The 18,589-nt window shown below is 48.3% G+C and overlaps 1 protein-coding gene across 1 annotated transcript in view; it reads left to right on the top strand.

Annotated features, from left to right (window-relative positions):
* AK9 (adenylate kinase 9) overlaps positions 1 to 18,589 on the top strand; it is a 153,211-nt gene that overhangs the window by 92,122 nt on the left and 42,500 nt on the right. The window contains exons 22-28 of the mRNA XM_074989121.1: positions 5,202 to 5,329; positions 8,653 to 8,865; positions 9,486 to 9,776; positions 10,944 to 11,068; positions 13,282 to 13,505; positions 17,175 to 17,233; positions 18,170 to 18,173. Of these exons, the coding sequence (XP_074845222.1) occupies positions 5,202 to 5,329; positions 8,653 to 8,865; positions 9,486 to 9,776; positions 10,944 to 11,068; positions 13,282 to 13,505; positions 17,175 to 17,233; positions 18,170 to 18,173 (1,044 nt within the window). The remainder of the gene's footprint in view (positions 1 to 5,201; positions 5,330 to 8,652; positions 8,866 to 9,485; positions 9,777 to 10,943; positions 11,069 to 13,281; positions 13,506 to 17,174; positions 17,234 to 18,169; positions 18,174 to 18,589) is intronic.

Below are 18,589 nucleotides of genomic sequence, written 5' to 3' on the forward strand. Positions count from 1 at the left end.
TGCCTCTGCAGGAAGCTGAGGCAATGTGCAGGCTGCAGCCTGCACAACTCTCAGGCACCCACCCAGCGGCGATGGCGAGCCAGCAGCCCCCCCAGCGCCCCCAGGGGGCCCCCCCCAAGGGGAGCCAGGGCAGCCAGCCCAGCCAGAGGGCCAGCCAGTCTGGAAAGCGGCAGCGGGCCCCTCCTGGACGGAGGCCGAGCTGCGGGACCTGCTGGGGCTCTGGAGCTAGGAGGAGGTGCTCCAGGTAATGGGGAGCAAGAGGCGGAACGCGGATGCGTTCGCTCGGCTGGCCGATGGCCTGGCTGCCCGGGGTCACCCTGCCCGCACTCCTGATCATGTGAGGAGTAAGGTGAAGGAGCTGCGGCAGGGTTATGCCCGGGCCCGGGATGCGGCCAGCCGATCTGGGGCCGCCCCCGTCACTTGCCCCTTTTACAGGGAGCTCAGGGACATCCTGGGCTCCCGGCACACCTCCTCCCCTCCGGCCACCCTTGACACCTCGGCTGACGAGCCCGAGCAGGCCCTGCAGCCGGAGTCCGCCCCGGAGGCAAGCCCCGCACCCCGGGGGCCCCCCCGGAGGCCATCCCCGGGACATCGCGGCAGGAGGAGGAGGAGGAGGGGGGCTCCTCCTCCGCAGAATCCAGCCTGCAGATCCTCCTCCTGCCATCCTGGAGCAGCAGCAGGGCCTCCGACCCCCGGGGATCTCCGGACCGTGGGAGCGGACCCACAGGTAGGTACCCCTCTCTGGTGGACACCCCTGGGCTTGAGGGGCGGGGGTAACAGAGATGTGTCCAGGGCCCCCCACACGCTCACATGGCCATGGCCCCAAGGACACCAGGGCCATGGCCCTCACAGCACTGCAGCCATCAGCCCCTCCCCCGCCACCCTGCATGACAGTGCCATGCCCCATCCCCGGGCCAGGGGGGAGCGGAACCTCGAGGGGCCCCCGGGCGGAGTGGGTGGGACACCCCGCAGCAGCAGCATGTGATGGAGTGGGGGGAGTGCAAAAGGGAGACTCAGGCTACATATGAGCCACAAGAACCGAAGAGCTCCCAGGGGCAAAGGAGGATCCTGGGGCTACAGCTGGCAGGTGACACCTCTGCCCTGAACAAACAGGAGGGAGGAGCCGAGCTGGCTTGGAATTGGGGAGCGAGGGCGGGGGCCACAGGTAGAGGCTAGGGGAAGGGAGAGCTGGTAGGCAGCCAGCCTGAGGAGGGGGAAAGCTGCATCCCAGAGGGGCCCCCCTTGGGGTCTTCTCCCCACGACGGGTTGGAAGGACTGTCTCTTCTGACAGCTGGTGCTGTCACTCCTGCCAGAAACTGGCCATCTGTGGCCTAAGAAACCTCTCCTGCTCTCAGACCCTGCGGGGTGAAGTGAGAGTTGCTCCCACCAGGGGATGGGGTGCAGGGCAGGGGGACCCCTGAACCCCATCCATCACAGCAGCATCTCCCGGGGATGGGGATGGGGAACCTGCAGCACAGGGCGGCGGGGACAGAGGCCACGGCTCGGGGCCCACACTAACGCCTGTCTCCATTCTTCTTTCCCCCCTCCTCTCCTGTGTCCTGCACCTGCACCTGCACCATCAGAAGGACCGGAAGAGAGCGCCGGCGAGGCCTCGGTTGTCCCAGAGAGCCCTCCGGGACCATCGCTCCAGGGCAGCCCCTCGGCCGAGGAACGACCGGCCCCGCGGAGGGCTAGACGGCGGACCCCGCGCCTACTACCGCCGACGGCGACGGACCCCCAGCTGCTGGCCATCCTCCGCCGGCAGCTGGAGGTCTCAGAGCAGCACCTCCAGCTGCAGGAGCGGGCGCTGGCCTGGTGCCAGGAGGCATGGGGGGCCTATATGCAGACATTTAACCGCCTGGTGGACTACCTGGCCCCCCATGCCGCACCGGCCGAGCCATCGCCCGCCCTGCCCGCTCCTGCAGCCCCACCACCAGCTGCTCCGGCCGTCGCCGGCCCGTCCGCCGTCACCCCACCACACACCCGCGAGGGCCAGAGCGCCGAGGGACCCCTGGAGCCACCTGAGACTCGCCGGCACCGATACCTTCCGGTCCAGCCTGCTCCCACCCAGCCGCGGACGAGACTGCAGACGCGGTGGGGCTCCCGGCCGGGCACGCCCAGTGCCGGGCTATAGGGGCGAGGGGCCCGGGACGTGGCCCCCCCCTTGTATATAGTTGGACCCTGTTTTTTTGGTGCCCCCGTTTGCCCCGTCCCCCCCATGTAAATAGTTCTCCCCTTTCTCCTCCCTGGTTTTCTTTTTATTATGTATGCCACACAGTTGTTTCTTTGGTTTGTTTTATTTGTGTACATATTGCTTTGGTTGAACGTTTGTACTTAGTTTTCTGTTTGTGCTTCACATATTTATTTACACCCCAAAAAAAAGGTTCGGCCAGAAAAAAAAAAATTTACGTTCAGCCACAAGTTCGTGCTGTCATTTGTCCAGGACAAGTGGGAGGGGGCGGCGGTGGGGTGCTCCATGGTGTGGGCTTTGGGGCAGGAGTGTGGGGGAGGAAGGGGCGAGCAGTAGGGGGCCTGGGCAGAGTTCACCCCGCGGCCTGTTGGTCGAAGTAGGCCCGCAGGACCTCCCAGACCCGGGTCCCCTCGGGGTCCACCTGCCGACTGGGGGCAGCAGGTGGCTGCACGTGTGCCCTGCCGGCCTCCGTGGCCCAGCCCTGCAGAAAGGTCTCCCCCTTGCTCTCCACGAGGTTGTGCAGGGCGCAGCAGGCACCCACAATCTGGGGGATGTTGTTGGGGCCCACATCCAGGCGGGTCAGGAGACATCTCCAGGGTCCCTTGAGGTGGCCAAATGAGCGCTCCACCACCTGGCGCGCACGGTTCAGGCGCTCGTTGAAGCGCTCCTGGCTAGCGGAGAGATGGCCTGTGTACGGGTGCATGAGCCACGGCCGGAGGGGGTATGCCGCATCTGCGATGACGCAGAAGGTCATGGTGGTGTCCCCCAGAGGGATCTCCCGCTGGGGGATGTAGGTCCCCGCCTCCAGCCGGCGGCACAGGCCTGAGTTCCGAAAAACCCGGGCGTCGTGGGTGCTGCCAGGCCAGCCCACGTAAATGTCCTGGAAACGTCCCCGGCTGTCCACCAAGGCCTGCAGGACGACAGAATGGTAGCCCTTGCGATTGAGGTATCGTCCTCCACTGTGATGCGGGGCGCGGATGGGGATGTGAGTCCCATCCAGAGCCCCGAAGCAGTTGGGGAAGCCCAGGGTGGCAAAGGCGGCGACAGTGGCATGTGGGTCCCCCAGCCTCACGAGCCTGTGCAGGAGCATGGCGTTGATGGCACGCACAACCTGCAGAGAAAGCACATGGGACAGCCCCAATGAGGGGTGAGCAGGGTGTGCGTGGCCCTGCCCTGCTCTGGCCCCCCTGCCCTGCCCTGCCCTGCCCTGCCCTGCTCTGGCCCCCCTGCTCTGCTCTGGCCCCCCTGCCCTTCGCCTGCCCTGCCCTGCTCTGCCCTGCCCTGCCCTGGCCCCCCTGCCCTGGCCCCCCTGCTCTGCCCTGGCCCCCCTGCTCTGCCCTGGCCCCCCTGCCCTGCTCTGGCCCCCCTGCCCTGCCCTGGCCCCCCTGCTCTGCCCTGGCCCCCCTGCCCTGCTCTGGCCCCCCTGCTCTGCCCTGGCCCCCCTGCCCTGCCCTGGCCCCCCTGCCCTGCCCTGGCCTCCTCCTGTGGGTTCTCTTACCTCCATGAAGACAGCCCCAACGGTGGCCTTTCCGACACCAAACTGCTGCCCCACGGATCGGTAGCTGTCCGGAGTGGCCAGCTTCCAGACAGCAATGCCGACCCGTTTCTCCACAGGGAGGGCACGCCGCATGGCAGTGTCCCGGTGCCTGAGTGAGGGGGTGAGCCACTGGCACAGCTCCAGGAATGTCTGCCGGCTCATCCTGAAGTTCCTGAGCCAGTGGTCGTCGTCCCACTCCCCAAGCACCAGCCGCTCCCACCAGTCGGTGCTGGTGGGGTAGCTCCACAGCCGCCGGCGTGTGAGGCGGGGGGTGGAGCGGGGTGCTGCAGGGGTAGGGGTTGAGCCCTGCTGCCCTGGGGGCATCTCCTCCCCTGGGGCAAGGAGGTACTCAGCTGCCTCCCACATGGCATGGGCCAGGGCAAGCCCTGCTCCTGCCGGGAGGGCTGGGTGGACCCCTAGCTGCTGCTGCTGCTGCTACTGGGGGTCCATGACAGCGGCGCCCGGGATCTGTGTGCCTATGGCTCCTCAGACCGCGTGCTGTGCAGGCTGAGTGTATGTGGGAGGGGCCCTTTAAGGGAGCGGCTAGCTGTTGCCCCAGAAGCGCTAGTCCGCCCGTTGACCCTGTCTGCAGCTGTGCCTGGCATCCCTATTTCGATGTGTGCTACTTTGACGTGTAGACGTTCCCTCGCTGCACCTATTTCGATGTTGGGCTGAGCAACGTCAAAGTTGAACATCAATGTTGCCGGCCCTGGAGGATGTGTAGACGCTATTCATCGAAATAGGCTATTTCGATGTCGCAACATCGAAATAAGCTACTTCGATGTAGGCTTCACGTGTAGACGTAGCCGGTATGAACAGGGACAGCAATTACCTGAGCCATAATAAGGACTCTTTTTACATACTTTGATGTTTTATCTAACTCTTAACTTCCCCAACCCACAAACCCTGCCATCCCTCTGCTCTTCTGATTTGGCAACCTTGATAACAATTTTTTTGATTTGTTAACCTTGATAACAATTGTTGGACCTCTGTGCTTTATATATTGAGTCGGTTCTGGTATAGCTATGATTGAAGAAGTGGGTCTGTCCCATGAAAGCTCATCACCTAATAAATTATTTTGTTAGTCTTTAAAGTGCTACATGACTGTTTTTTTTTTTGTTCTGAGGGATTTCCCCAAAATTAATCGTAAAAATAGCTATTAAAATGGTAATGTGGTTCTCTTCAGTTTTATTTCTAAGCCCTGTATAATAGCAATCTCCTGGTAAAAGTACTGTTTTAACTTTACTTACAATATGAACAAGGGGATATTCATTTTGTTAAGGAAAAAAATATGTACTCTGAAAAGGACGTGTGTCATGTTCCCTCCAAGGATAAAAATATGGACAAACATACCTGCCATGATTTATTCTTGGCCTTATATGTTTTGCATAATTTCTATGGGCAGAAATAAAAATGTAAGTAAGATTTGAATGTTTTGGTAATAATTGATAGGAAAAATTCTTACTTTTTCAGAACCTTTTAAATATTATGGCTGGGAAATATCTGCAGAAGATCTAGATGAAGAATCAGAAGACGTTCAGGCAGAAGGGGAAGCTGATGAAGAATTAGCAGAGGAAGAGCAAGAAGAAAACGATGAAGAAGTGAGCATTAATTACTTTGATACTTTATCACTTTACTTTGGTTCATTATGGGTTTGAATCTAACCTCAGACAAAGCAGATTTATTAAACTGTGTGCCTAAATATTTTCATCCAAATTCATCATCCCCACATAAATGTCCAGAAAAGCGTACACTCACAAATTTCTAAAGCAATTTCTAGTCCTATATTCTGACGGGCAATGATATTATTCCAGCAGGGAGCACAGAAACTCTGCTTTGTAAGGTAGGTGTGCATAGCCAATATTGCCAGATGATGGGTTGGGCGCATATCAGATTCACCATCAAACCTAATCCCTGAATGACTTTCTGTAGCTCTTATTTTGGTAGACCAGTGTGTTTCAGATTAGGTAGCAGATGTGGGAAATTCTGCCTTCTGTCATGTCAGCTTTTGGAGACAAGAAGCACTACGTGAATGCTTAGTATAAATATCATTCCTTTCCCCAATAACTTTCCAATGCTATATGGCACAGTTATGTATTGCTAAAAGTGTCTGCCTTACTATTCATTTGTGCTTTCAGAACCACCCAATTATTTTATAACATAACTTGGCAATATTGTTAAGGGGCACATTGAAAATGGTTTATTTTTGTTGGCCTTTTTGACTTAAGAAGTTAGCCATTTTTTCAGACCTGCCATTTTTGTTTTAGTTAGAAGAAGAAATTGAGGGTATAGGTCAGGTATTTCTTTGGTGCAGTTCTGCTTGTCTGCAGAGATTGTACAGAAAGTCCTGTTATGATGAACGTAGTAGAAACAACAGCTTTCAAGTTTCCTTGCGCACACTTTTTAGACCTGCCTTCCCAATTAGTCCACTGACCCATGGAACATTGTCTCTGGGCTCTTTCTTGAGGTTGTGCTCACAACGTCTTCTCCCACTGTCTGTATCCTTCTTCTTTGACACATGCTTAGTTTGCAAAAACAGTACCTTCGCCTGTGGAATTGCAGCCAGTCCCAGGAAAATCCCTCAGAGCCAGTGTTCTCTGTAAGATGAGCACTTGGGCAGCCACCCAGGAGAGAGTCAGGTGCCACCCAGCTGGTTATCAGAGTGCCCACAGTGACCCACAACTAGCAGCATGTGTTTCTATGGTGGTGCACATGTGCACATGCCTTCATGTGCATGACAAAATTTATTCCACCCAATGATAGAAAAAATTAGAGGGAACGCTATTCAGAGCACACAGTTTATCTCTGCTGAGGCTTTGCCTTTTGGCCCAGAGTCTTGTGCAGTAACCTCCTCATGTTTCCTGCTATCACTACATAAAGGGGCTGTCCCATCAGGCAGTGGGGTGGCTCAGTGGTTAGATCCCAGTGTTACTTGGGAACCCAGAGAGTAGGATTTCTAGCCGTTTACCAGAGTCTGTTCCTTTAGCTTGGGGCATGGCCCCAAGAGTTCCAATTCCTACCCCCACCCAAGTGGGGTTTTCCTTCTCGGGGCAGGTTTGGAGGCTTACATGTTCCTGCAGCCAGCAGACAGATCTGGCTCAGGTCCTTGGACAACAGAGCTAGCTCCTGCCTCTTCACTGGTCAGATCCTAATTGATCTAGGTCCCTTCCTTTTATTCTCCCTCCAGGCCTAGAATTGGCTGCAGATAAAACAGAGCAGAGCTAATTGAGCAAGACAGCGCTGCTTAGCCCCTGCGTTGCCAGATGTTCCTCTCACTCCCTCACAGGGTCATTTAGTTGCTCCTTCTTTCCATTTAGCCTAAAAGAACAGTTCATAGCAATACCAGTTTAGATTTATCTATGTGTTGCAATCTAGGGGTCAATGACCTGCTTCATTAATACCTTCAAGCATAACATTACCTATCCTTCACAAATTTGTACATGTAACTATTACATGTACGTTCACATACAGTCATACCCCTAGATACATCCATTCGGGTTATGAGAATTCAAGTTTACAAGGAGTTTGATTTAAAACCTCTACCTCGTCTTACGAGGCATTTCCTTGAATTTACGAGGACCAATTTCAGTTTCGCGCACCTCAGCGGGACGTGGCTGCCCTGCAGCGGGAGAAAGGCTGCGGCTCCAGGCAACAGCTGCCCACAGCTGCATCCTGCCCAGCGCGTCTCTCCGCAGCACCTGGCAGCAGCTTCCCAAAGCCCCCAGCCCAGCCTTTACCTGTGGCTGGTCTGGGTCTCCGCCTCAGCTCTGCAGCAGCGGCGCACCCAGGCCCTGCCAGCAGCCGCGGGCTCCCAGGTGCTCCTGCGAGACGTAGGTGCTGGGCGTGCAGCCCATCCCGGCCCTGCTCCTGCTGCCCACTCCCCAAGCAGCTAGGGGGCCGCCGCTGCCCGCCCTGTGCAGCTGTGCCTCAGGTGCCACTTGCTGCCTGTGGCATTCCTGTGCATTTAGCGCCTCAGCTGCTGCTGGCAGGGCCTCTCCGCTGCGCAGCCCTGCACAAGCAAGGCATCGCCCCTTGCCAACTGGGGGTCTCCTGTGCCTGCCTAGCTCCCCGCGCGGCCAGCCCCTGACACTGCCCCCTCCCCATTTTACCTAAGCTGCGCTCAGGCCGGGCTGCTTCCGCGTGTCTCCCCGTGCTCTGCTCTGCCCTGCCCGCCCCCTTGCACCATCCCCGCTTCTGCAGCCGTGGGCAGCTACCTGGCTTTGCGCCCCACTCCCAGGCACTCCTCGATTTCCGTTCCCCTGTCTCTGCAGGTAAACAGACATATTGTAGAGTAATTAATGAAGGGAAAATGCCTTGTTAGGCTGTGTTATGATAACTAATGTTAACTGTTGAAGTAATTGTGTTCATTTTAATGGGATTTGGTGTTTTTTTAGCATAAATGTGTGTAAATTTTGGGGCTCAGGATCGCATAAAATGTTTTCCCATTGACGTTAATGGTAATTTCATTTTCAACTTACAAGAATTTGCCCTAAGAGGAGTTTTTCAGGAACAAATTACCCTCTTAAGGTGGGGGAAGGTACTGTAGTACCTTCATAATTCCACATGTAGTCAAGTAGATAAGCAATTAATGGAACTGAATATAAGTACTATTTGCAAAATTTGCATACACAAATTTTGAGATTGTTTGGAGCTAGTTTGTAAATTTACCAGAAGGTATTTAACATACATTTATAATTAGGAATGAGTGTACAGATGCAAAGTTTGTATGGATCTGGATTTTAAAGGCCCTAGAGTTCAAGAGAGTGCTTAGATTGGGGTTTTGCTTCATCACAGTCTCTGAAAGCAATGTACTATAATGCAGTTAAAATGGGATATATGCGTACAGAATATTTATATATAATGTTTTTCTACTTAATCCAAAGATGTCGTGACAATTTTTTCTTAAAGCTTTGTGTATTTTCAGGATGAAGACAAAATTAATGAAAAGAAGAGACACATGGGAGACACCAAACATTTTTGTCCTGTGAGTCTGAAGGAGAACTTTGTCCTTTTCCCAGGAATTGCTGAACATGGAGCTAAATATCGAGAGAAATTTTACTATTTTTCAAGTCCTGAGTCCAGAGAAAAGTTTTTGGAGAACCCAGAGGACTATGTGGCTCATAAGGAACCATTACAAGTGAGATAGTGTTAAAACTGTTTAAAACAGATTGCTAATATTACCCGTAATTTGCTATCCTTCATTACAATTGTTTTTGTTTTGTTTTTGTTGTTTCTGCATGCTAGGCACTTCACAGATACAGGGATGACATGTCCCTTCCCCAGTGAGTTTATAAACTAAATGTAGACCCAATGCAACAAATAGAGATTGTGAACAAAGGGGGAACTGGGAGGGGAGAGCTAAGATTTATGATAGTGTTACATGGCAACTCAGTAATACACATGGTGGCTGTGTTAAAATAGTTTTTTGTTTATTATTGTTACTAGCTCACTTCTCATAAGTGAAATAGGAGTCAGAGGAGAATGGGAGTTGGTTGGAGGTTGTAATAAGTCTGAAAAAAGTGTGAAAGAGGGTCAGAGGGGAAAGGAGTTCTTATACTGTTTTTCATCTACTTTACAGTATACATGACTTTAAACACTGAAATGCAAATCGCTTGTGCACTTGTGCTGCTGTTGAGGGTACTTTTTTAATTGCAGGCCCTGAAATTTAGAATAATTCAACAAAGTGTACAGAATTGTAAGCTAAGTGCATCATAGTGTTGAAATTGTTGTAAAACTATTCTTAATTCTTTCTGACAGGCTCCTCCTTTGAGAGTGTACTTGCTGGGCACACATGGAGCAGGTAAAACTATCTGTGGCCGATGGCTAGCTGACAAGTTAGGAATTTTCCATATTCAGTTTGAAGAATTTCTACAGGAAATGATCATGCCTAAAACTGAAAAGAGAGTTGGACTTGAATTTGATGAGGAACCCGAGGAAGATCAGATTGACATGGCACTTCTCTTTCAGGAATTGGGAGAGTCCTGTCAGACCAATGCAGCAACAGAAAGTGAAAGTGCACATGCAAATGAAAGCAGTAAAAATAAAGAGGTAATAATAGTAAGCAGTAATATGATCTTTATTAAGACCAGATTCTGAGTATTGCCAGTCTCAAGCACTACCATCTCATTTCCTATTACTGTCTTGACTTCCTCCCCTCCTAATTAATTTCCTTTGATAAAAGAAGGCTGGGTGCTGACTATTTAGAGAACCGTTAATCTGTTTAATGCATCGTGATTCAAACTTGCACAAAGAACTTGCTACTTTTTATGGTTGATGAGTTAATAGATGCGTATAGTAACGAACTTCATATTAACTTCTGCTTTCTGAATTTAACTGACCCGGGTGCAGAGGTATGCGTTAGAAGGAGGGAATCTTAGATATAAATGTGGGGCTAGAGCAAACCCCTGCCCATGGTTGGTGGGCAGCTGCTCTAGTCCGTACTGGTTAACCATGACCAGTAAACCTCCTTTGTTTAGTATGAGGCTTTCGAGTCAACCGAGCAGCAGGATATGTTTTTGTGTGGCAGAAAGTGAGGTGAGGGGGCACAAAACTACAAACTCAAAGAAGAGAGAGGCAATCAAATAGGTTTGAGAATCACTACTCAGTAGCATTTCTGAACTACCTTGGACCAAGGGGCATAACTACATGGGAGCTGGTTATGTTCTGATGATCCCCAGTGGCTTGAATGGATCCTAGGAACTGTGGAATGGGTAGCAAATTCCAGTAACGCAAGTTGCTGTAAACTGTGGGAAATGTAAAGCAGAGTAAACTTTGCCTCTGCTTCACTGGTTCTCCATAGCACAAAGTGTGGTTGGGCCCAAATATCTAGTGCACTGCCTTCATAACCCTACTATTTTCCATAAAATAACTAAACTTTGTTTTTCAATTAGATCTGGTAAAGAAAATTAGAAAACAATTCACTAATGTGTCACTTGTATTTTGTCAATGCTTCAGAAGTTGACTATCTGTATGGGTGATCAAAAAACAGCGTGAATGTTTCTTGACAGCTTTCACCAAAAATATCTTGTTTAAAATTTAGGTTTTAAAAAATTATAACAATATATAATGAACTAACTTACTTTATTGTTGCTGAACTTACTTGAATAAAAGCTTTACCTGAAATGCTTTATCTAACCCTCTGTCAGTCAAAGATCAATGTCATTGTCATGTAACTTATAGATATTAATTTTTTCATGTTCCTTTGTGACTCTGTAGGTGAAGGAAGTGGAGTTAACTGAAGAGGAAGAACTAATCAAAGCAAACATACTAGATAATGAGGCACTACCAACAGAAGTGCTTGATAAAATTGTTCCTGAATGGTGGACTAAGGAGCCAATACGGTAACTGTTACTGACATCAGATTATTTATCTTTTTCATATTTTTTTCAAACTTCAAAAGTTTGCAATACTAACTCCACAAATTGTGGATAAATAAATAATAACATGCAATATGTAATCCATTGGATATATAGTATCTTGCAATACCATCGTAAGCCTATACATCTAAGAATACAGCATATTTGCTTTAGTAGTTGTGAAATAAAGTATCAAACCATCCTCAAAACATTATAGTCTCTCAGAGGGGATAAACAGGATTCAGTGAGAACATATTAGTTCAAATTTTAAATTGCCCATTTTTTCTGGAAGGCCTAAGTGGACAAAAGGATGGGAAGTTATAAACCAGTCCACATACATGCAATATGCTGCAGGGTCGTGTGTTAAAAATTAAATTTTAAGTAAATATAGACCTGTAACTTTTACAGTTTACAAGTGCCAACAAGATTTTTCTTAGTATGTAAAATAGTTAAAAAGAGAAGGAAAATGTTTTTAGACTGTTCACAATCAAATGCAGGAAAAAAATTGCAGTTTGATTGGGGATACTAGTTTTAATAGGCATGCATCCCTCTAATCAGTGCTACTAGTGGTGACACAGAAGAACTGGAGAATCTGAGGAAACTGCTTTTCTGAGTTCTTGTGTGCCAGCGTGGTGAAACAGACATTCTCTTTTTAGCTGGTTTGCTGTATCATGTAAATTGAGAGCCACAAGCCTTAGAATATAATTGCTGTTTTTCTCAGAAGTTCGCCCTGAATTGGATACTCTCAGTAGCGCCCCATGAGAGCACTAGGACAGATCCTGGCCCATTTTGTAGCCTGTTTGCCATCTCCCTGCCAACATAAAGGGTCTTACATCTGCCTTAAATGTGAAGCTGAAGTTTCCCACAGGATGGGGCAATCCTTGGCTGATGTGGTTTTCCACTTTGCCTTCTCAAAGCAATCTGGGCACAGAAGCTATTTGTGCACAGATAAAATAATTATAGGAACTATCCGACACACTCAGTATTTTCCACAGGAGTATCCTTGGCAGGAGGAGTGTTAGTTTCCGTGAAGGAACACTGTAAAGTTTTGTCATCCATTAACTTTAAAAAAAAAAAAGGCACTACAGGCTTCACTTCGTTCCTCTGTAAAATCATCTTTCAACAGGACAGACTCCAAAGGAGATCCAGAAATAATTTTGATACTCCTAATTTGAAAAGAGTCCTTATTTCCTATTTGTCTTGCCTTCCTTCCATCCTACTTTTTTCCAAATGTCTTATTGGGCAAAAGACCGAGCCGCTTTCCAAGTCTTACCTTTTCCGCCATCAGCATTTCTTAAGTGCTTTCTCTACATCAAGGCCCAATGTATATGAAACATTACTTTTGTATTCAATCTAATAATAACAAGTACAAACCCACAAAATTCAGCTTTGGAAGCACTTAGCCCTTTCATCCTCATGCAGGATATGACCACGATTCTACAGTAGTAGCTTACAAACATTTTATTCAAATTGCAGGTGCAGGCTCTCAAAGTTCTTTTGCCTAAAATGCTATCTAGACTGAAATTACTGTACAACAATTTGATTTCTGCACTATTGAAAATACGGTGGGAAAGACAATGTTTGCTATAAAGAATAAAATACCATAAAATGAAAAGTGAAAAATTGCTCCTAGATTTTCTACTCACTAGGGACCTTTTTAATGTGTGTCAGTAAGATTAATGTGCGACTCTGTGCAATGGAATTCACACTCCTCTGGTGAACACTGCTGCACCATGCAGGCCAGCCCCAAGAAGGAACTGCAAGATATTGAGAGAAAAATAATGACTTTCAAAAATTGCTATTAAAAATCCTGGGGTTTTTTTCTTTTTGCCATTCACACATTGAATTTTCTGCGTAGTGAAGATAACTTTAGAAGTACATCATGGAAATATACCTAACTCATGGAGCTGGAGGAGACTTGAGAGGTCATGGAGTCCAGTCCTCTGCACTCACAGCAGGACCTATCACAATCCCTCACAGTTGATTTTTTTAAATTAAATCTGTTCCAGAACTTTGAAAGGCCCCCTGAAGGACTGGGCTCATAACTCTGGGTTTACAAGGCCACTCTTCCAACCACTGAGTTATCCCTCCCCTGAACACAGGTCTTGCTGCAAGCCAGATATGAACCTGTGCAGGGAAACCATGCTGGATTTCTAGCCCAGCACCATAGCCACTTGGCTGTCTTTGTTTCCAACCAGATCCACTGGATTTATACTGGATGGCTTCCCTCGTACATCAGAAGAGGCTCAGTATTTATCAGAGCGAGGACTCTGTCCTGATGTTGCAGTTTTTATCCAAGTGGAGGAAAGTGACATATCTGACCGTCTTCTTCCTCCACGTTTGAAAAAATGGAAGGACAGACAAAATAAAAAGATGGAAAATAGGAAGAAGCTGAAAGACATGAAAGAAAAAATAAAGGTCGGTGTTATTATTTCAATAGCACATTTTAGATTAGCATTGAAGGGAAGCTGACACCCTTGAAATGAAGGAGGCCCAGCTCTCCTGTACCCACCTCAGGTTGGTCAAATAATATGGTGGGGGCAGAACCTGGGGCTATAAAGGATCATGGAGAATTACAGAGGATAAAGGTACTTGAAGGAAGGGTGAATATCGGAGGGGTTTGGTGGCTGACCTCCCGCAGACTGGAGAGCCAGAGCTGAAGATGTCTGAAGGCAGGAGAGCAGTTGAAGAACTTACCTGGGACCACAGGCTTGGGGGAAAGAAGCGAAAGCTACCCCAATGAGGATGAAGTCCTAGCAGAGACGTGGTGGTAGTGAGGAAGGTCCCCTCTGTGGCCTCCATTGGGAAGAATGGTGTGGGAGGAAGGCAGGAGGGGGTGGGGCAGGGGCACATGGCCAGTGCCCCTGCCCCCCATACAATCCCCACACCAATTGCCTCTGCTTGTTGTTCTCTAGTGCTCGGCCCACCTATCAGTAGTAGGTTGTCATCCTCATTAGTTCTCTGTTCAACTGGCAAATGTCTGTGTTGTGGATCTAAAGGTTCTAGTCTTGTTAATAAACTGTGTGGGTCACTGGGGCACCACATGGTGGAATATATTTCAGGGCTTTTTTTCTTTTAACCTAGGTAATTGCATACACAAAACTTCATTAAAAGAATAATGGTTACAAAGTCAAGCACTCAAAAGTTAGAAGATGACGGAATTAAGATGGACCATTTTTAATTGCATGATCACGTACCATTTTCCCCATTCAGTGCACAAGATGGTTGGTGTTCAGATAATCAGGATTACACAGTTAATGAAGCTGTTGTTTAAATGTAAGGGGACTGTTTGTCCCTCATTAAAACTAAATGGGCTTTTTTGGCCAGCTAGCCCCAGTACCGAAAGGAAGAAGAAGGGTCAATAAGAAAGAAATACCAGAGACCAACTGTTCTCAGGAACAATGGGGAGAGGCCCTGCTCCAAGTCAGTTTGATTGACAGGGCAGACAGGTTAAGGAGGGAGTCAAGAGACCAACAGGGTCCCATCCTTCCTGTGAGCTGGAATTGCCTGAGTCAGTCAGGCAGGGGCTGAGCTAAGGAGAGAGCTGGGATCCAAGCTGAGGAGAGCCATGCCAGTCAGAGGCACAGCCCAGAAAGAGATCCTTGCTTGGAGGAGAGTGGCAGCCACAGATCCTGAGAAACAGTGAAGAGAGCAGATCCATGTAGGGCGAAGAGTTGCAGCCACAGATCCTCAGATGCAGTGCAGAGAGCAGACCCATGCTGGGAAGAGAGGGGCAGCCATAGAGCTGGTGGGCTAGAAAAGCCACTCTGGAGCTGGAGGCAGTACAGCACAGAGTGGAGCTGTGGCTGAAGCACTCTGGAACTGGGTATTGGGAGAGTGAGGGGTGGGACCCTGTGCAGAGGCCCAGTACAGGGAGACCCCACAAGCCAAAAGGTCTTTCAGGCCAGACTGGGGGAATGGGTTATGAAGCTGGGGAAAAGGGTACTGCAACCCAGAGCAAGTGTCTGACCTGCAGCACAACCAGGCCCTGAAAGGAGGCTTGGGACCTATGAGAACAGGTTGTGAATTGTCCTTACTTTTCAGAGGTGCTGTTTGTGAGGTCTCTGTCGTAGAGTGGAGTGATATGTTCTCCGTTAATTTTTTTTTCTTTTCATATTCTCTCTTTTAATTGATTGCTGTTTAATAAATATATATATGCTTTGAACTGTATGTAATCATCAGTGGGTCAGGGAAATGTCATGTGAATAGAGCTCCCCCGGAATGGAGACATCTTACTCCTGCCCTGTGTGACCACAACAGGGTTAGGATTTGAGGTATCCTGGGCCCAGTCTTGCTGGGTTTACATGGACCCTGCCACACAGGAGAGTGGAGGGGGAGCCCTCAAAGTCAGGGAGGCCTCTGGGTAAAGGAAGTGGGAGCAAGGACTCAGATCCTTTCACTAGCCCATTTCACCACAGTAGTATAGAAGCCTGGAAGGTTTCCCTCAATAGCTGGACCATAGGCCTGCTTACATATACAACATCTGTTCCACTTGTTGCTTAGCAAGTGAGGCAGGAGATTGCAGAAAGAGGAAGTATGGTCTCAGCTTAGGGAATTGAACACCACCCTGCAGCTTCCTCCTCCTCCCAAACACTGCATAGATATAAAAAGGGGCAATGGGAGAAACAAAAAAATATTGCCATACTCTGTTCAGATGCCCAGTACTGTAATGACATACAATAGATGACAGTCACAACTGCAGGCAAACTTCTGACCAGCCCCTACAGCTCTGGCTATAATGTCCATTAAGACAGAATTTTTGGAGAATTTAGCTGAAAAAATCTTAAATCGGTCACTACTGTGTATTTACAGCCTGAGCAGTAAAAGATACATCAGACACTTAACTGACCCCTTTTCCGAACTTCAGGTTCTTACTTCAAAGTATGGAGGCACTAGGGCATTTCAGCATGAATACTGTAATATTTTTTTCAGCGTGGTTGGAACATCTTTTCCCCTAATTTTGTTCTCAAATATAGTTAAACCATTTTTTCAAACACTTTAACAAAAAATTTAGCGTGAGGTGAATCCCGAATGTAGAATATTACAGCCACAATTATTTCATTTCTTCAAAGTTATAAGTAACTGAAAAAGGGTCTTAAAATAGGAAATGCTGAAAAATTTTAACATTATGGCTGCGTCTACACGTGCACGCTACTTCGAAGTAGCGGCAGTAACTTCGAAATAGCGCCCGTCACGTCTACACGTGTTGGGCGCTATTTCGAAGTTGAAATCGACATTAGGCGGCGAGACGTCGAAGTCGCTAACCCCATGAGCAGATGGGAATAGCGCCCTACTTCGACGTTCAACATCGAAGTAGGGACGTGTAGACGATCCGCGTCCCGCAACATCGAAATAGCGGGGTCCTCCATGGCGGCCATCAGCTGGGGGGTTGAGAGATACTCTCTCTCCAGCCCTTGCGGGGCTCTGTGGTCACCGTGGGCAGCAGCCCTTAGCCCAGGGCTTCTGGCTGCTGCTGCTGCAGCTGGGGGTCCGTGCTGCATATACAGGGTCTGCAACTAGTTGTTGGCTCTGTGTATCTTGCACTGTTTAATGAAAGTGTGTCTGGGAGGGGCCCTTTAAGGGAGCGACTTGCTGTTGAGTCCGCCCCGTGACCCTGTCTGCAGCTGTGCCTGGCTCCCTTATTTCGATGTGTGCTACTTTGCCGTGTAGACGTTCCCTCGCTGTGCCTATTTCGATGTTGGGCTGAGCAACGTCGAAGTTGAACATCGACGTTGCCAGCCCTGGAGGACGTGTATACGTTATTCATCGAAATAGCCTATTTCGATGTCGCAACATCGAAATAAGCTATTTCGAAGTTGGGTGCACGTGTAGACGTAGCCTATGTGATACTACCAGCTCCAACGTATAGAAAATACAGAGGGATAAATTCTGAAGTTCATTCTCATTTTTAGTTACATATGCTTATACAATGTGAGTTTTGAACTAAGTATAACCTGTAGAATTCAGGGTTTAGTCCAAAATTAATAAGATTTTGGTTCTTATTCATACGACATCCACTTTGAGATCCTTAGATGAGAGGTGTTAAAATCAAAGTATTGTATTTTATTAGCTTTATTTCACTAATAGGAAGAGAAGATTGCCAAAAGACGGGCAGAACTTTTAGCAGAACAAGCCAAAAAGAAGGAGAAGGTAAGAATAATATAATGGAAAGAATTTTAAAATGGAAATATTTCATTTGGTCTGTGTTAGGAATATCTAAAATGTCTATGACCATAATATCTAAATGTTATTTCGAATAACATGCAGTAGCAGTACTATAACGGAAGCTGTGTCAGAACACTATTTTTCGCTATAATTTAATCAGATACTTAAGGCATTTTACCACTGATTGGGAATAAAGCTACATGTTAGAGATTGTCCACATAATAATTTAACTGTGTTTTAAATCACTTGTAAATATGAGCTCCTATTCAGCAATGCATTTAAGCACTTGACTATCTTTAAGCAAACAAATAGTCCCATTAACTTCATATGAGGGGCATGTTTTAAGTATCTTCTTGAATTGAGACCATGGTTACTCTGAAACATGAAGTTACCATGGTTTCTGCCCATACGCAACACAGTTACAAAATATGCTACAGCTGTATTCAAGAGGGCCGACAGACTTGCCAGACCAATGGGCAAGGTGAGGGGGCTGTTTTCACAGTCCTGGAAAGGGCAGGGCCTCAGGCAGAAGGGTAGAGCAGGGGGCAGCCAGCCCTCACTGTCACCCAGAGCACACTGGGCTGCCCCCGCCCCTGCAACCTCCCAGCCAGCTCTGAGAGCAGCCCAGTGGTGATTTAAAGGACCCATCGCATCTGCGGTAGTAGTGATGACAGCTGGGAGCCCTGGGCCCTTCTGGATCACTGGGCCTCAGGTTAACTGTCCCCCGCCCCTCCCTTTGCCCCCACCCCCCATCCGTGGGCTTGGCTGTTGTCAAAATTTTTGCCTCCTTGTGGGTATTGTCAAGTATGGTGTCAGCTAATAAGTTTGTTTGTAACAAAACCCTGTCAGACTATAATACTAAAACATGCTAGTCACAGTGCATTAGAAAAAATATTTAAAACACATTTCTTTGGTTAGCAGAACTGTACTCTGTAGCTGCATTCTGGCCCTGGCACAATACTTTTTTGTGTTTTTTCCCAAATATTAATCTCAAAATTACCAACTACAATTGTTAATTAAGACTTCCATTTTCCAAAAATCAAATTGGCTTTTATTTTAGTTGTTCACTTCATGTCATTGTTTATTTATAAAGTTCATTATCAAAAGCATTTCTGGCATTCTTCAGAAGTTGGGTTTTTTACTTTCCCATCCTGTGCTCCCAGGTTCAGTGAACTTCATCCCACTATCAAAATAATTAGTAACCATGATAAATGATGATAAATGGCAAGGGATGTGGAAGGGTTTAAAGATACTTAGGTCTGTTAGGTTTTAGCCCTGTAGCCTGTTCAGTGGGGTGCTCCAGAGACTGCCCAGCTCTGGGTGTTGCCCTCCCATCCCTAG

This window comes from Carettochelys insculpta, chromosome 3, assembly GCF_033958435.1.
Source record: "Carettochelys insculpta isolate YL-2023 chromosome 3, ASM3395843v1, whole genome shotgun sequence".
In the NCBI taxonomy this organism is placed as follows: domain Eukaryota; kingdom Metazoa; phylum Chordata; order Testudines; family Carettochelyidae; genus Carettochelys; species Carettochelys insculpta.